The following is a 15,866-nucleotide window of genomic DNA, read 5'->3' as shown; positions in this document are numbered from 1 at the left end:
TTATTATTCGAAAACACCATTATCAATTTATATCTGCCTAACTGAGATTTGCAAGGTGACCATAGCTTGCTTCATATCAACAATCTCCGTGGGATTCGACCCTTACTCACGTAAGGTATTACTTGGACGACCCAGTGCACTTGCTGGTTAGTTACACGGAGTTGTGAACCATGGTCTTGGCATCAAGTTCTTGGTGCCATTTCCAGGGAAAGAAAGAGCAATGAATTTTACATAATTAAAGTGTAATCACGATTCCGCGTACCAAGTTTTTGGCGCCGTTGCCGGGGATTGTTTGAGTATGGACAAATGACGGTTCATCCTGTTGCTCAGATTAGGTAATTTTCTTTTTGTTTTCTTTTCAAAAATTTTTCAAAAATATTTCAAAAAATTTCTCAACCTGTTTTCGAAAAAAAAAATGTTTTCAAAAATTTTATTCAAAATTTTTAAGAATGAATTCTAGTGTTTCATGAAGCATGTGAAGCCTGGCTGGTTGTAAAGCCATGTCTAAATTTATTTGGACTGAGGCAGCAATTTGTTATCAAGAGCAAGCTAGTTGTTGCTAATCCACCTGCTGCTGTTCCTGATTCACATGCTGAAGCTTGGCTGGCCATTGGCTATGTCTAGTGTTTTGGACCGGAGCTTTCATTGAAAGCTTGGCTGGCTAGTGAGCCATGTCTAATTCCTGGACTGAAGCTTTAGACTAAGAATCGAAGATTCCTGGAATTCATGTTAAAAATTTTGGAATCCTTATTTTTTCTTTTTCATATAATTTTCGAAAAAATCCAAAAAAAATTAGAAAATCATAAAAATCAAAAATTTTTTTTTGTGTTTCTTGTTTGAGTCATGAGTCATGTCATAAGTTTGGTGTCATTTTCATGTGCATCTTGCATTTTTCGAAAATTTCATGCATTCATAGTGTTCTTCATGATCTTCAAGTTGTTCTTGGTAAGTCTTCTTGTTTGATCTTGATCTCAAGAAAACAGGCTTATGAACAAGTAGAGGACGTGTTAGTAAAGGTCGAAGGCCTTTACATCCCTGCTGGTTTCGTAGTCCTGGATACTGGAAAGGAGGAGGATGAATCCATCATTCTAGGAAGACCTTTCCTGGCCACAGCAAGAGCTGTGATTGATGTTGACAGAGGAGAATTAGTCCTCCAAATGAATGAGGACTCCCTTGTGTTTAAAACTCAAGGATCTCTCTCTGCAACCATGGAGAGGAAGCATGAAAAGCTTCTCTCAAAGCAGAGTCAACCCAAGCCCCCACAGTCAAACTCTAAGTGTGGTGTTGGGAGGCCACAACCAAACTCTAAGTTTGGTGTTGAACTCCCATATCCAAACTCTAAGTTTGGTGTTGGAGAGTTTCAACAATGCTCTGAGCATCTGTAAGGCTCCATGAGAGCCCACTGTCAAGCTATTGACATTAAAGAAGCGCTTGTTGGGAGGCAACCCAATGTTTATTTATCTAATTTTTATTTTCATTGTTTTTCATGTCTTTATAGGTTCAAGGTCATGTGGAGTCACAAAATAAATAGAAAAATTGAAAACAGAATCAAAAACAGCAGAAGAAAAATCACACCCTGGAGGAGTATCTGTCTGGCGTTCAACGCTAGAACAGAGCATGGTTCTGGCACTGAACGCCCAAAATGGGCAGCATCCTGGTGCTGAACGCCCAGAACAAGCATGGTTCTGGCGTTCAACGCCAGAAATGGCAACAAATGGGCATTGAACGCCCAAAATGGGCACCAACCTGGCGCTGAACGCCCAGAGTTGTGTGCAAAGGCATTTTTACATGCCTAAAGGGTGCAGGGATGTAAATCCTTGAACACCTCAGGATCTGTGGACCCCACAGGATCTATCTAATTGGAGCTATATTTCATTGATAGTTTGGAATTTATAGTATATTCTCTTCTTTTTATCCTAATTGATTTTCAGTTGCTTGGGCAGTGCACTTGCTGGTTAGTTACACGGAGTTGTGAACCATGGTCTTGGCATCAAGTTCTTGGCGCCATTTCCAGGGAAAGAAAGAGCAATGAATTTTACATAATTAAAGTGTAATCACGATTCCGCGTACCACCTACCACAACCTTCAGTTTCACTTATTAGTGTCCTAGCAAGTGACTTCGTCAAAGGATCAGCCAAATTCTTTTCTGACCTTACAAAATCCAGAGATATTACACAACTTTCAATAAGTAGTCTTATAATGTTATGCCGCATTCTTATATGTCGACTTTTATCATTGTAGATCTTATTCTTTTCTCTAGCAATAGTAGCTTGACTATTACAATGCATAGTCACAGATGTTTATCTCTTACTCTATAGTGGGATATTCACTAATAAATCTCATAGCCATTCGGCTTCAGTCGATGTCTTCTCTAATGCTATAAATTTTGATTCCATAGTTGATCTAGCAATGCATGTCTGCTTCGTGGATTTTCAAAAGATTGCACCTCCTGTAAACATAAACATAAAATCACTTGTAGATTTTATCTCGTCGGAATCAGAAATCCAATTTGCATTAGTATATCCTTCTAAAATAGAGGAATAACCATAATACAATAAACCAAAATTCATAGTTGCTTTAAAATATTTCATAATTTTAGCTAAAAGTAATCCAATGATCTTTATTAGGATTATGAGTATATCTACTCAATCTATTTACAGCATATGCAATGTCAGATCTAGTTCAATTCATCAAATACATCAAGCTACCAATTATACGAGCATATTCAATTTGAGACACACTATCACCTTTATACTTAAATAGATGTAAACTTGAATCATATGGTGTAGATACAGGTTTGCAATCATAATATCGAAATTTTTTAAGCATATTTTCAACATAATGAGATTGAGATAATATGAAACTATCATTTTTTTATTATCTTTATTCCAAGAATAACATTTGCAATAACTAGTTATTTTACCTGTTCTCTCTATTTGTGTATTCTTTGTATTGTCTTGTATGTGTTTACACAACTGAGAGATCCCTTATGCTGACGGTAGTGATGCTTAGGGTTGTTCTTGATGAGAGGTGGTGTTTGAGTTTGTAAAAAAAATTGAGAATAAATTGATAATATTGAAACTAAATTTTAATATTGAATTATTAAATGAGTTTGAAATCTATGTTATTAAGAGGGTTGATGATTTGTATAGAGAAAATTGAGATTTAAAAATCACTAATACAGTTGAGATTTAGTTTATCTATCTTGATCAGATTAGTAAGAACCTTAGGCTTGAACTTTGTCTGATTGGAGATTAGGATTGCCTAGTGATTTCATGTGGTTTTACATAGTCTCTATTTGGAATTATTGCCTTGATGAGAACCCCGTAAGGGATGATGTTCTCACCCGTTTTGAGAATTATTACTTTTCAGATGTAGGTCCCGGCACTTCGCAGTGAGAAGGAGGTTTACTGGAAGGACAGCGAAGATGACCTTTTATTCTGCTTAAATTTTAGACTATTTCCTTCTTTTGGAAATACTTATATTATGCACTTGTTTTGAAAACTTGCCTTTAGAGGCTTATTATATATTTTGGAGAGATAGGTTGTCTTTCCAACTGTTTTACTATTGTAACTCTAGCCGGCCTAGTCTTCGCAGGCCGAGACTAGCTGGTACTTATATATACTTATATATGTCTGTTTACTCTTATTCTTCCTTCGAGCTTTTAATTATCTACCCTTCTTCTGATGCGCTTATATACATTATCGAGTGCGAGCAATCGACGAATTATTTTTTTCTCGAGTTTTAAATCCTTTCTCAGACTTCGAGTATAATATTCCTTCTATATATATGTATTTATATCTTAACCTTGTGTCGTAGCACCAAACCATAATTGAATTATGACTTAAGTATAGAGCAATAAATGGTAGGGTGTTACAAGCACAACCTCATTCTTCTTTTTAATTGAAAAAATTATTGCAAGTAACTTTTGCTAATATTTGAGAAGACTTAATATTATTGAGAGAAAGAGAGAACAAGTTACAGATTAGAGTATCTCATGTGGTATTAAATTTAAAACACAATCTTAAAAACACAACAAAAAATACTTCCAAAGAATGTTGATCTAAATTGGGAACCCCTTAACTCTTCGGTAGTAACTAGAGAAAAGAGTATTATGAGTTTATTCAATATCTAGTAACATGTGATTTAGATATCTATTCTTATCATATAAAAGTTGATACCAACTTCTTATACAATAAGTTTAAGTCATGGATTTCTCTTCTAATGATACTACATCAACAACTTTGATGATTTGACAAAACTTAAAAATCAACTCATCATCATTTAGTAAAATTTTTAAAAAAATTCAAAAAAAAACTCTTATTTATTATTATTTATTAAAACATAAAGTACTAATTAAATACAATAAATAAACATTAAAAATATCATAATAATAATTATAAAAATTTTAGTTACAAATATTGAAATTCTACAACTTATACATGTTAATAGTATATCTGTTTAAATTTAAAAAAGGTAGGTTTTTTTTTAAAAATAAATGAATTCAAATTTTTAAACTAATAAATTATATTTTAATTTATATTACATTTTAGTTGAATAATTATATAGAATTATATACAAATTATCAAATAAATATTTTACCAAATAATTTTAATATAAATAATTTAAATTTAACATTAATTTATATATTATCTAATCAATCTCTAAATAATATAATATTTACTAGAATATACTATAAAATATAATTAATTTATCTCCCCGCACATCGTGGAGTTTCAATGTAATTGTAATAGTTTTAAACCTCGGTGCAATGTACTTTGAATGATACATGTGTCACAGAAAAATAACATTTCAGAATTTATTTCAGTTTTGGCTCTTCACAAACTCACAGTGGAAGCACCATAAAGTCCTAGCATTGTGATATATTATATTTTAATAAACCATTTTTCCACTATGAACCTTTTATCAATGATCTCATTGACTAACTAAAACAAATGAGGAGGAAAAAAAACTTCAAACTTAGCACATGCCAGACCTTTTTTTCTTTGCACCCAATTAGAAAGAGCATAGCTAAAGAAAATACTATTTGTATGATCATAAATAGGAGCATCAAATGGTCCCATAAGTCACCAATTTCTTTTTTATGGCATTCCACACTATAGATTCTTGTAGCCACTTTAATTTGCATTTCATACACTTTTATTCTTTGGCATTATATAGATATAGTGTTCTAGCCTTTTGATTAATTCATCAACCTTCATATCAGCTTCATAATTTTCAAGATCTCATCTTCATCTCCTAATTGTCCATGCCAAAATCATTGCTGAAACGAAAATGAGACCAAGCTCCAACCTTGGCTACGCATTTCTTCTTCATACCCTTCTTTTCCTTTGTCACCACACTTGTTCTTCACAAAAGACTTGTCCACAGTGTGGCTCTATGCAGGTTCCTTATCCATTAAGCACACAACCGAGTTGTGGCGATCCGTACTACAAGCTACAGTGTGATCAGCAATCTGGAAAGCTCTACTTTGACACACTTAACGAAAGTTCCTATGTAATACTAAAAATCATGTCCTCGATTCAACGCATGGTAGTTCAGCCAGCACCGTGGCTATCTCGCACATCATGTGTCACACAAGACATGCCAGTTAGCAATGGTCTATGGTTGAACCAATCACTTCCTTTCAACATAACTTCTTCAAACACCATTTTCCTCTTCAATTGTTCACCCCGCCTCTTGGTCTCTCCCCTGAACTGCTCTGCCTCCAGCATCTGCCACCAATACTTGGAGAGTTCCGGCCACGTCAGAAAATCACAAGCGCTTGATTGCGCAAGTGGAATCCACCCTTGTTGTACTTTTGTTGCTGGTGGAAACCCTTCAGCTTACAAGATTCGCCTGCACAATTCCGGCTGTAAAGCTTTCAGAAGCATCCTCCATTTGGATGAGGATAAGCCTCCAAATGAATGGGAAGAAGGCCTAGAAATTCAGTGGCTTCCACCACCCGAACCGGTATGCAAAACACAAAAAGATTGCTCCGGAGACTCCAAGTGTTCGCCGGGCAAAAACGGACTTCTTCGCTGTCTTTGTAACAAGGGACACCATTGGGAGCCTTATGCAGCAACATGCTTAAGGCACACCAGAAATTCCAAATTGAAAACCAGCATAGTAATCTCAATTGTTGTTACCATATTTTTCTCTCTAGCTATAGTTCTTGTTGTGATCACAAAATGTTGTAGAATCTATAGCTACATGGAGGAGAATAAGAAGAAGAAGAAGGAAAAAGAAAGAGAGAATGTGTTGAAATCAAGCACTGGTGAGAAGCCTTATAGAATGTTTCATCTGAAAGAAGTGAAGAAGGCAACAAATTGTTTCTCCCAAGACAGGATTCTAGGTAGCGGTGGATTTGGCGAAGTTTATAGAGGTGAACTCCAAGATGGAACAATGGTGGCTGTAAAGAAAGCAAAGGTTGGAAACCTCAAAAGCACACAACAAGTTCTCAACGAAGTTGCGATTCTCTCACAGGTGAATCACAAGAACCTTGTGAGGCTCTTGGGGTGTTGTGTGGAAGAATCTGAGCAGCCATTGATGATCTACGAGTACATCTCAAACGGAACATTGTATGACCATCTTCACGGGAGGTACCAAAGCTTCTTGGATTGGGAAACAAGGCTAAAAGTGGCGCTTCAGACGGCGGAGGCGTTGGCCTATTTGCATTCCGCGGCGCACACACCAATTTACCATAGGGATGTGAAGTCCACTAACATTCTTCTGGACGATGAATTCAATGCCAAGGTATCCGATTTCGGGCTATCGAAGCTGGCTATCCCGGGGCTGAGTCATGTTTCAACTTGTGCTCAAGGAACTGTTGGATACTTGGATCCTGAATACTACAGAAACTATCAGTTAACAGATAAGAGTGATGTTTATAGCTACGGCGTGGTGTTGTTGGAGCTTTTGAGTTCTCAGAAAGTGATTGATTTTAACCGCGATCCGGATTGTGTGAACCTGGCGGTTCATGTGAGCCAGCATGCAAGCAATGGGACACTACTCATGGAGGTTGTGGATCGGAGACTTGTTTGCAAGGGGGAGTTTAGGGGAAGCATAAGAATGTTCTCGGAGCTTGCACTCGATTGCTTGAGGGAGAAAAAAGGTGAAAGGCCTAGCATGAAGGATATTGTTCAGCGCCTAATTTCCATATTTAAGCTTATAGATCAAGAGAGGAATTATAATGTTAATGTTAACGTTTTAGTTGAGAATGAACAATAAGTGCATCGCATAGTTAACTTATTGTATTGAAATCTAAGACTTGATGTGTTTACTTATAATAATCAATAATCTGTCTTTCTCGCTGAATTTCATTAGTAGAAAAGATTAGTGCTATGAGCATATGCTGATTGTGGGAAATTGTTTGGATTTTGAGTTATGACTTGAGTTCATGTGTTATACTAAAAGTTTGTATTGTAATTAGTCTTTTGTAACCATTGGTATTAATATTATTTTAACTAGGTAACTAATTTGCGGAAATGTTTGGTAACCAAAGAAAATCAGCCAAAAACAGCCATAACTTGCCTTATTTAGCATTCATTAATTGTTGCGACAATTAATGAATGCTAAATAAGACAAGTTATGGCTGTTTTTTTTTGTCTACCTAGCATTACCCAGTCATAAAGCTAATTTTAAAATAAAAATATATATTTTTATACTCACAAAAAATACATGTCTTACTACTCCAATCTATAATGCGTTGGGATCGCAATTTTCTTCTACTGCCGCCGCGAGATCCCCTCCTCTTCCCTCTCTCCACTATGGGTCCCTCCTAGTCCTTCGCTCATCGTCGCGCTGTATACCCGCGTCTCCTCTTCTAAACCTTTTTTACCACAACTCCCATCTCCTCGTGTAAGAACGACACGGCCACGATATCTCTCTCCTCCACTACTGTAACGTTACCTCCACCTCACTCTTCGCACCCTGACCCATTCTAGTTCTTTGTCGGTCGGCAGGTCGTCAGATCATCGCACACCCATGCTTCCTTCCAAATGCTTCTCCTCATGCTCCTTTTCTTAATTTTGGAGGTTTCTTTTTCTTATGTTTTGAATATTTCTTCTTTTAGGTTTTGAATGATTTTTGTAATGGTTTTATATGTTTTTTTTGTTAGTCTTCTAATGTTCTTTTTTCAATAATTTATGTTTCGTTTTGTTAGATTTTGAATTTTTTAAAACAGTTTTGGATGTCTCATTTTTATTAGGTTTTAGATGTTTATTTTTGTTACGTTTCAAATGTTTCTTTTTCTTAACTTTTGGATATTCTTTTTACAACAGTATTCTTCTTCTTATTATTATTCTTGTCGATTTTGGATGATTCTTTTTACTTATTTTGGATGCTTTTTCTTGTAAGTTTCAAATATATTTTTCACTTAGATTTTGCAAATTTTTTTTCTTATATTTTGGATATTTCTTCTTTTTAGATTTTGAATAATTTTTTAAAAATAATTTTAGAAGAGTTTTTTTATTCTTTGAATGTTCTTTTTTCAATAATTTTGAGATGTCTCATTTTATTAGGTTTTGGATGTTTTAAAATGATTTTGAATATCTCGTTTTTGTTAGATTTTGGATTTTTTTTTGTCACGTTTCAAATGTTTCTTTTTATTATTAGGTTTACGATTTTCTTTCTACAACGACATGCTTCTTATTGTTTTAGATGTTTTTTTATTAGATTTTGGATATTCTTTTCACAATGATTTTGAATATTTTTTTTATTTAATTTTGAATGTTTCTTATGATAACTTGAGTTCACGTTTCTTCTAAAAAAAATTAAAAAAAAAGTTACTAATTAATTGGAGTTAGCTATATCCCTTATTGATTACTTAACAAAAGTTGTATTTTAATATAGGTTTAATTATTCTGTTAGTCTTATAATTTTACAAAATTTTCAATTAGGTTCCTATACTTTTTTTCTTTTTAATTGGTGCAGGGATCCAATTAAAAGAAAAAAAAGTATAGAGACCTAATTGAAAATTTCACGAAATTATAGGGACCAACAGAATAATTAATTAAACTTTTAATATATTGTAATCATCTCATTTTTTTGGGAAAGTATTTCTTCCCCTCATATCAGTCATTTTCCCAGATAAATTATTAAACTTTGAATGTTCATTCTTAAAATTAGCAAAAAAATATTTTACATAATTATTGTTAATGTAAATCATTTTACTTTCAAACATCAGTTTTTTGGTAGGTGACTCATTTTGTTTATAATTCATATGGTAACTGTCATTTTATTTAGTTTTAACATAAATTGTTAGCAGCTACCGAATATGAGGAAAACAAAAAGTGAAAATAGTAATAATAAATTTCCTATTTCGTATTGGTATGGTATGGAAAGGTATATAGTGTCTGACAGAGGCCACAACCCACTGTAGTGAATCGGAATGTAGATTTAATTGGGTCGGGGAGAACAAGGAAAGATTGGAATTAGATGCCTTTGTTTTGCGTTGAAAAGATCGATATTAATTGTACATTCAAAAGTTAAAAAAGCAAGAAAGAAAAACAGTACTTTTATTATATAAAAACACAATTTTGTCATCGGTCCATCGCACAAAATTTTTAAAATTTTAATATTAGTCTTTTTGTTGAACTAAAAGAGGAAGAAATACATAAAATGAATGTCTAAACAAGTAAACATGATATCTAAGGACATAGTGTTACTTATATATTAAAGGGTATATGCAGCTCGGGACCAAAAAAAAAAATTAAAGCATAAGCATCTCTATTGGAATCTTGGATTTGAGTATGAATGCCCATCACTCTTCAAAAGTGATGTTCCTTTTACAACTTGGGAAATTCTATCGTCTATAAAGATGAGAATGGAAATGCAACTTTGTCATACTAGGAAAGCATCAATAAAGTCAAAAACCACAACTATATTTATATTAGTCCCATCCACGGAGGATTATTCTATTATAGTCGATATTTGCTTAATAGGGCACAAAGTTCAGGATAATCATCTATAACTCATCATTAATCATCGTTGATTTTAACTTTTTTTTTTTCCAAAAAAAAAGCGCAACACTCGAAATGGAATATACAATCGGCAAAGACAAAAGATGCTCAATAAAATTGATATAAGCAAGCAAAAGTCGGTTACGAGTTATAACTCGGCAACGTATGATTTACAGTTATAACCGAATATTCTGATTAAATCAGCAATTATGTTTTTCTTATAACGTCGGATATGTGAATTAATGCTCGGACGTTACATAACAACGATCACCTACAATCAATTAAGCAGATATAAGACAGACAGCAGAGATGAAAAAGGTAATCCATTTCCTTCCAAAAAAGCTCATATTCATACACTCTCTTATTGACTTGAGCGTCGGAGAACCTTTGCAGGTACTCACCACCTCGGTTCCAACGGCCGTGCTTTCCCTCTCCACCACAAGAAGTTTGTCGATCCTTTCCGGGGAACGAACTATACCTCGGTGTCATCAGGTCAGAACATTTGGCGCTAGAAGAAGGGCCGATTTGAAATATTATTCGGTATAAGTACCAAATTCCTTATGGCTGATGTTCCTCCCCCAACCTCATCCGAGCTTCTAAGGATGGTCACCGAGCTTCAACAAGCTAACCAACGAATGGCGGAGGACAATCAGCGTATGCAAAATCAAATCGCGCAACTGGAACATGCTCGTCTGGAGCATAACAATAATAACCATGAACAACACGGGAATGATGAACGGCAATCGATACCAACTCATGTCTCGGATACCCCGCAACATAGGGATGACGAGGAATAACAGAATGAAGAAGCCCAACCTGAAGATGAGGCAGAAAACCCAGATAACTCTGTAGGACCGTTCACAGCCGAGATAATGAACTTCCAGCTACCCAGACAGTTCACTCTACCAACCACACTAACCCCATATGACGGGCTGGGAGACCCAAAACAACATGTTAAAAAATTTCGATCAATCATGATCGTTAACGGTGCCTCTGATCCTATTTTATGTCGATGTTTTCCTTCTTTTTTAGATGGTCCTGCACTTGACTGGTTTTGTTCCTTGCCTGCAGATTCTATTTCACGTTTTCAGGAATTAGCCAAGCAGTTTGAGGACCATTTTGCAGCCTCGGCAATATATCTTCACGACTCTGACTACTTAACAACCATCAAACAGGGTCCACAGGAAAGTCTGAAGGACTACATAACTCGGTTCACTAAGGTCGCCATGAGTATTCCAGACCTCCATCCCGAGGTACACCTCCATGCCATTAAAAGTGGTCTTCGTCCAGGGAAATTCCAAGAAACCATCGCGGTAGCTAAACCGAAAACTCTTGCCGAATTCCGCGAAAAAGCTAGGGGACAAATTGATATTGAAGAGCTTCGCCAGGCACGGAAGTCAGAAAAACCAGCCGTTAAAGATGACGAAAGAGCTCGGGATACCAAGAAGGGTTTCAAACCAGTACCTCGTTACGAATCATATACCCAGTTCAACACCAAAAGGGATGATATCATTAAGGAAATTCTGAACTCAAAATTGATTAAACCCCCCCGTAAGGCAGGCAATTATCCCGAGCCCAGGAACGTCGACAAATCTAAATACTGCACCTTTCATCAGAAGCATGGTCATACAACTGATGAGTGTATAATTGCTAAAGATCTCCTAGAGCGGTTGGCACGACAAGGCCATCTTGATAAATTTATTGCAGGTCACATTCAAAAGAGAACGGCATCCGGCTTCGAGCAACCCTCAACAGGACAATCATCAAAAGAAAGGGATAAGGCCCCAGCTCAACCACGGGGAGTAATCAATTGTATTTCAGGGGGCTATGCCGGTGGAGGAAGTACCAACTCGGCCAGAAAACGAACGTACCGAGCTATGTTAATGGTCGAAGGCGCTGACCATAACTCGGCACCGATCCCAGAGCTCCCCGAACTGACGTTTCGTCCTACTGACTTCAATTCCGGACATACGAACTACGACGACCCTGTAGTCGTCTCTATCCAATTGGGAGACCTTATTGTTCGGAAGGCATTGCTTGATCCAGGAAGTAGTGCTGATGTACTTTTTTTTGCAACATTTCAAAAAATGAAATTGAGCACTAACATTTTGCAGCCATATTCAGGAGACTTGGTCGGATTCTCAGGAGAACGAGTGCCAGTCATGGGGTCTGCATGGTTGCAGACTACACTGGGCGAACAGCCATTATCCAGAACACAGGACATTCAGTACCTGATCGTAGACTGTTTTAGCCCTTATAACGTTATCTTAGGGAGACCTTTTTTAAATAAATTTGCTGCTATTGTTTCTACTTATCACCTTTGTGTCAAGTTCCCTGTGCAGGATAACGTCGTCGCAACCATACATGGTGATTTGCAAGAAGCTCGGCAATGCTATAACGTAAGTCTGAAACCCATCAGAAGAAACACTGAGACTCGGGTCAATTCAATACAATCCAAGCAGCCAATCTTGACCGAATTAGACCCAAGGGCTGACTTTCAAGAACGTCCCATGCCTAATGAGGATCTTCAAAAGGTCGCTTTAACCGACGATCCATCAAAGTTCACATACATCGGAACGTCAATGGACGACGACGCTAGGATAACAATGACCAATTTCTTATGCGCGAACGCTGACCTATTCGCATGGACTTCGGGAGACATGCCGGGGATTAGTTCGTCAGTAATCACACACAAGTTAGCTGTCAGTCCAGCAGCCCGACCAATTTCCCAAAAAAAGAGAAACCTCGGCGCCGAGAAACGATCAGCCTCCATGTCAGAAGTTAACAAGCTCCTTGAGGTGAAATTCATTCGCGAAATTAGATTCACCACATGGTTGGCCAACGTCGTCATGGTAAAAAAGAATAACGGTAAATGGCGCATGTGCGTCGACTTTACTGATTTAAATAAAGCATGTCCAAAAGATGCTTATCCTTTACCTTGCATAGATACATTAGTAGATAACTCCTGTGGGTATGACACTTTAAGTTTTATGGATGCATATTCGGGTTATAATCAGATCCTTATGCATCCATCAGACCAAGAAAAAACTGCTTTTATAACTGAATATGGTAATTACTGCTTTAATGTTATGCCTTTCGGTTTAAAGAATGCAGGGGCGACGTACCAAAGACTGATGAACAGGGTTTTTGAGCAGCAAATAGGCAGAAATATTGAGGTTTACGTCGACGACATGGTCGCCAAAACAAAGGTCGGCGAATCCCATATACATGACCTGGAAGAAATATTTGCTCAAATCAGAAAATATAACATGAGACTGAACCCCGAGAAGTGCGCCTTCGGTGTCAAAGGCGGAAAATTCCTCGGATTCATCCTGACAAGTCGAGGCATTGAGGCAAACCCCGAGAAATGCCAAGCAATACTCGATATGCAAAGTCCAAAGACGACAAAGGATGTTCAACGGCTAACAGGCAGATTAGCGGCATTGTCAAGATTCTTGCCCTGCTTGGCCTTCAAATCTTTCAACTTTTTCCAATGTTTAAAGAAAAATACAAAGAACTTCTTCTGGGATGAAAAATGTGAAGACGCATTTTTAAGCTTTAAACATTTCCTCTCCAAACCACCCGTTTTGCAGAAACCAAAACTCGGCGACCCATTATACTTATACTTGTCTGTCACTGACTTCACCATTAGTTCTGCTCTTGTTACAGAAAGCAACAAAGACCAGCAGCCAGTATATTTCGTGAGCAAGACACTACAAAACGCAGAGCTGCGATACCCGAAGCTTGAAAAGCTTGTCCTGGCACTTATATTCTCGGCAAGACGTCTCCGACCTTATTTTCAGAGTCATACAATCATTGTCCGAACAGAGCATCCACTTCGACAGATACTCTCTAAACCTGAATTAGCAGGGCGAATGACTAAATGGTCTATTGAACTCTCCGAGTTCGACATACAATTTCAACCTAGGGGATCTGTTAAGTCACAATGCCTAGCCGACTTTGTGGCAGAATTTACTAACACTTCTTCCGAGGAAAGAAGTCGGCTCTGGACCCTATTTGTAGATGGAGCTTCAAACACTCAAGGGGCAGGAGCTGGAGTATTGTTAGAAAGCTCGGATGGTATAATCCTCGAACATTCTCTCCGATTTTCATTTAAAGCCAGCAATAACCAAGCAGAATATGAAGCCCTCATAGCTGGGCTCAGGTTAGCCACTGATTTACATGTTGATTATTTGAAGGTTTACTGTGATTCATTATTAGTGGTACAACAAGTAAATCAAAGTTTCCAAACAAAAGATCCAATTCTTTTGAAGTATTTGAATATTGTTCGGGACTTGTTAAACAAATTTTCTAAAATAGAAATCGCCCATATACCTAGAGAACAAAACCATAGGGCAGATGTCTTATCCAAATTAGCAACAACGCAAGCACACACTGCCACACTTTTACAATCAACCTTAGACAAACCGAGTATTGAGTCAGCAAAAATTCTAAACACCTTAAGTAAAGATAGTTGGCAACAACCTTACATTCAATACCTCCGCAACGGCTCTGTTCCAGAGGAAATTGAAAACAAAGGTAAATTCAGAAGACAAGCTTCTTTTTTCACCTTGCTAAATAACACTCTGTATAGGCGAGGTTACTCTCGACCACTATTGAAATGCCTAGACAGGTCAGAAGCCGAGCTTCTCTTGGCCGAGGCCCACGAAGGAATCTGTGGCATACACTGGGGAGCTAGGAGCTTGGCCCAGAAAGCTCTCCGAGCAGGATTTTATTGGCCGACAATATGGGAGGACAGTAAGCATAAAGTCAGAACCTGCGACAACTGTCAGAAGCACTCGCCGATCATTAATATGCCTGCGGAACATCTCCATCACTCAACAGTAAGTTGGCCGTTCAATCGGTGGGGAATAGATATACTCGGCCCCTTCCCCACTGCTCCCAGGCAGGTAAAATTTTTGGTAGTTGCAGTAGATTACTTTTCTAAATGGATTGAGGCACAGCCACTTGCAAAAATTACCTCATCACAAATGATAAGCTTTTTCTGGAAATATATAATTTGTAGATTCGGTATACCAGGCCATATCGTAACCGATAATGGTCGACAGTTTATTGATAGCACTTTCAAAGAATTTTTACAGAATTTAAAAATAAAGCAGCACTTCTCATCTGTGGAACATCCGCAATCCAACGGCTTGGCAGAGGCAGCAAATAAGATCATCCTTCAGGCCTTGAAGAAAAAACTTGACAGCGCAAAAGGCCTGTGGGCCGAGCTTATCCCTGAAGTTTTATGGGCATACAACACAACAATCCACTCCACGACCAAGGAAACTCCGTTCAGACTAGTCTACGGATCCGAAGCAATGATTCCAATGGAAGTGTCTCAAGGCTCCATGCGAACATTAGCCGAAGATCATGAAAAAGCTCGGCAAGCAGAGCTTGACTTAATTGAAGAAATTAGGGAAACAGCAGCAATCCGGCACAAAGCCTTGCAACAACAAGTGGGCCAACGATATTCTAGGAAAGTTGTCCCAAGATCGTTCCACACCGGAGACTTAGTACTCCGTAAGACTGAGCAAGCTCGCCGACCCCCTTCTCATGGGAAGCTCGCCGCATCCTGGGACGGCCCGTACCGAGTATCTGAGGTACTAGGCCGAGGAGCATACAAATTGGAACAGTTAGATGGCACACAAATTCCAAACACATGGAATATCAACTCTTTGAAGCAATATTACAGTTAACAATAAGCAGCATACCAGTACTCTTTTTCCCACCTTGAGAATTTTTTCCCAAAAAGGGTTTTTGCTCATAGGGGGTTTTAATGAGGCTGGTTCACTTGAACAAACTTGTACAGGTATCATTATTAATAAACATTCATTCTCTTTTATATTTCTTGCCACTATTCAGATGCAATATTCCTATAAAGGGAAGTTACTAATAAAA

At 37.4% G+C, this 15,866-nt stretch overlaps 2 protein-coding genes across 2 annotated transcripts; both read left to right on the top strand.

Annotated features, from left to right (window-relative positions):
* On the top strand, positions 4,853-7,374 carry LOC107648777 (wall-associated receptor kinase-like 20). The gene has a single exon (XM_016352595.2). It carries the CDS (start codon positions 5,296-5,298, stop codon positions 7,228-7,230), a length of 1,935 nt encoding a protein of 644 aa, XP_016208081.1. The 5' UTR covers positions 4,853-5,295; the 3' UTR covers positions 7,231-7,374.
* LOC107646910 lies at positions 10,835-15,664 on the top strand. Its single transcript, XM_016351053.1, has one exon. The coding sequence runs from the start codon at positions 10,835-10,837 to the stop codon at positions 15,662-15,664; it is 4,830 nt and encodes a 1,609-aa protein (XP_016206539.1).

The sequence above is a fragment of the Arachis ipaensis genome, chromosome B06, assembly GCF_000816755.2.
Source record: "Arachis ipaensis cultivar K30076 chromosome B06, Araip1.1, whole genome shotgun sequence".
NCBI classification, from domain to species: Eukaryota; Viridiplantae; Streptophyta; class Magnoliopsida; order Fabales; family Fabaceae; genus Arachis; species Arachis ipaensis.
Note: the sequence above shows the minus strand (reverse complement) of the source record. Positions and strands in the feature narration are given on the sequence as shown.

Bases quoted from the DNA above. Each gene is read 5' to 3' on its own strand.
- LOC107648777 (XM_016352595.2), top strand. From the start codon at position 5,296: ATGAGACCAAGCTCCAACCTTGGCTACGCATTTCTTCTTCATACCCTT.
- LOC107646910 (XM_016351053.1), top strand. From the start codon at position 10,835: ATGAACTTCCAGCTACCCAGACAGTTCACTCTACCAACCACACTAACC.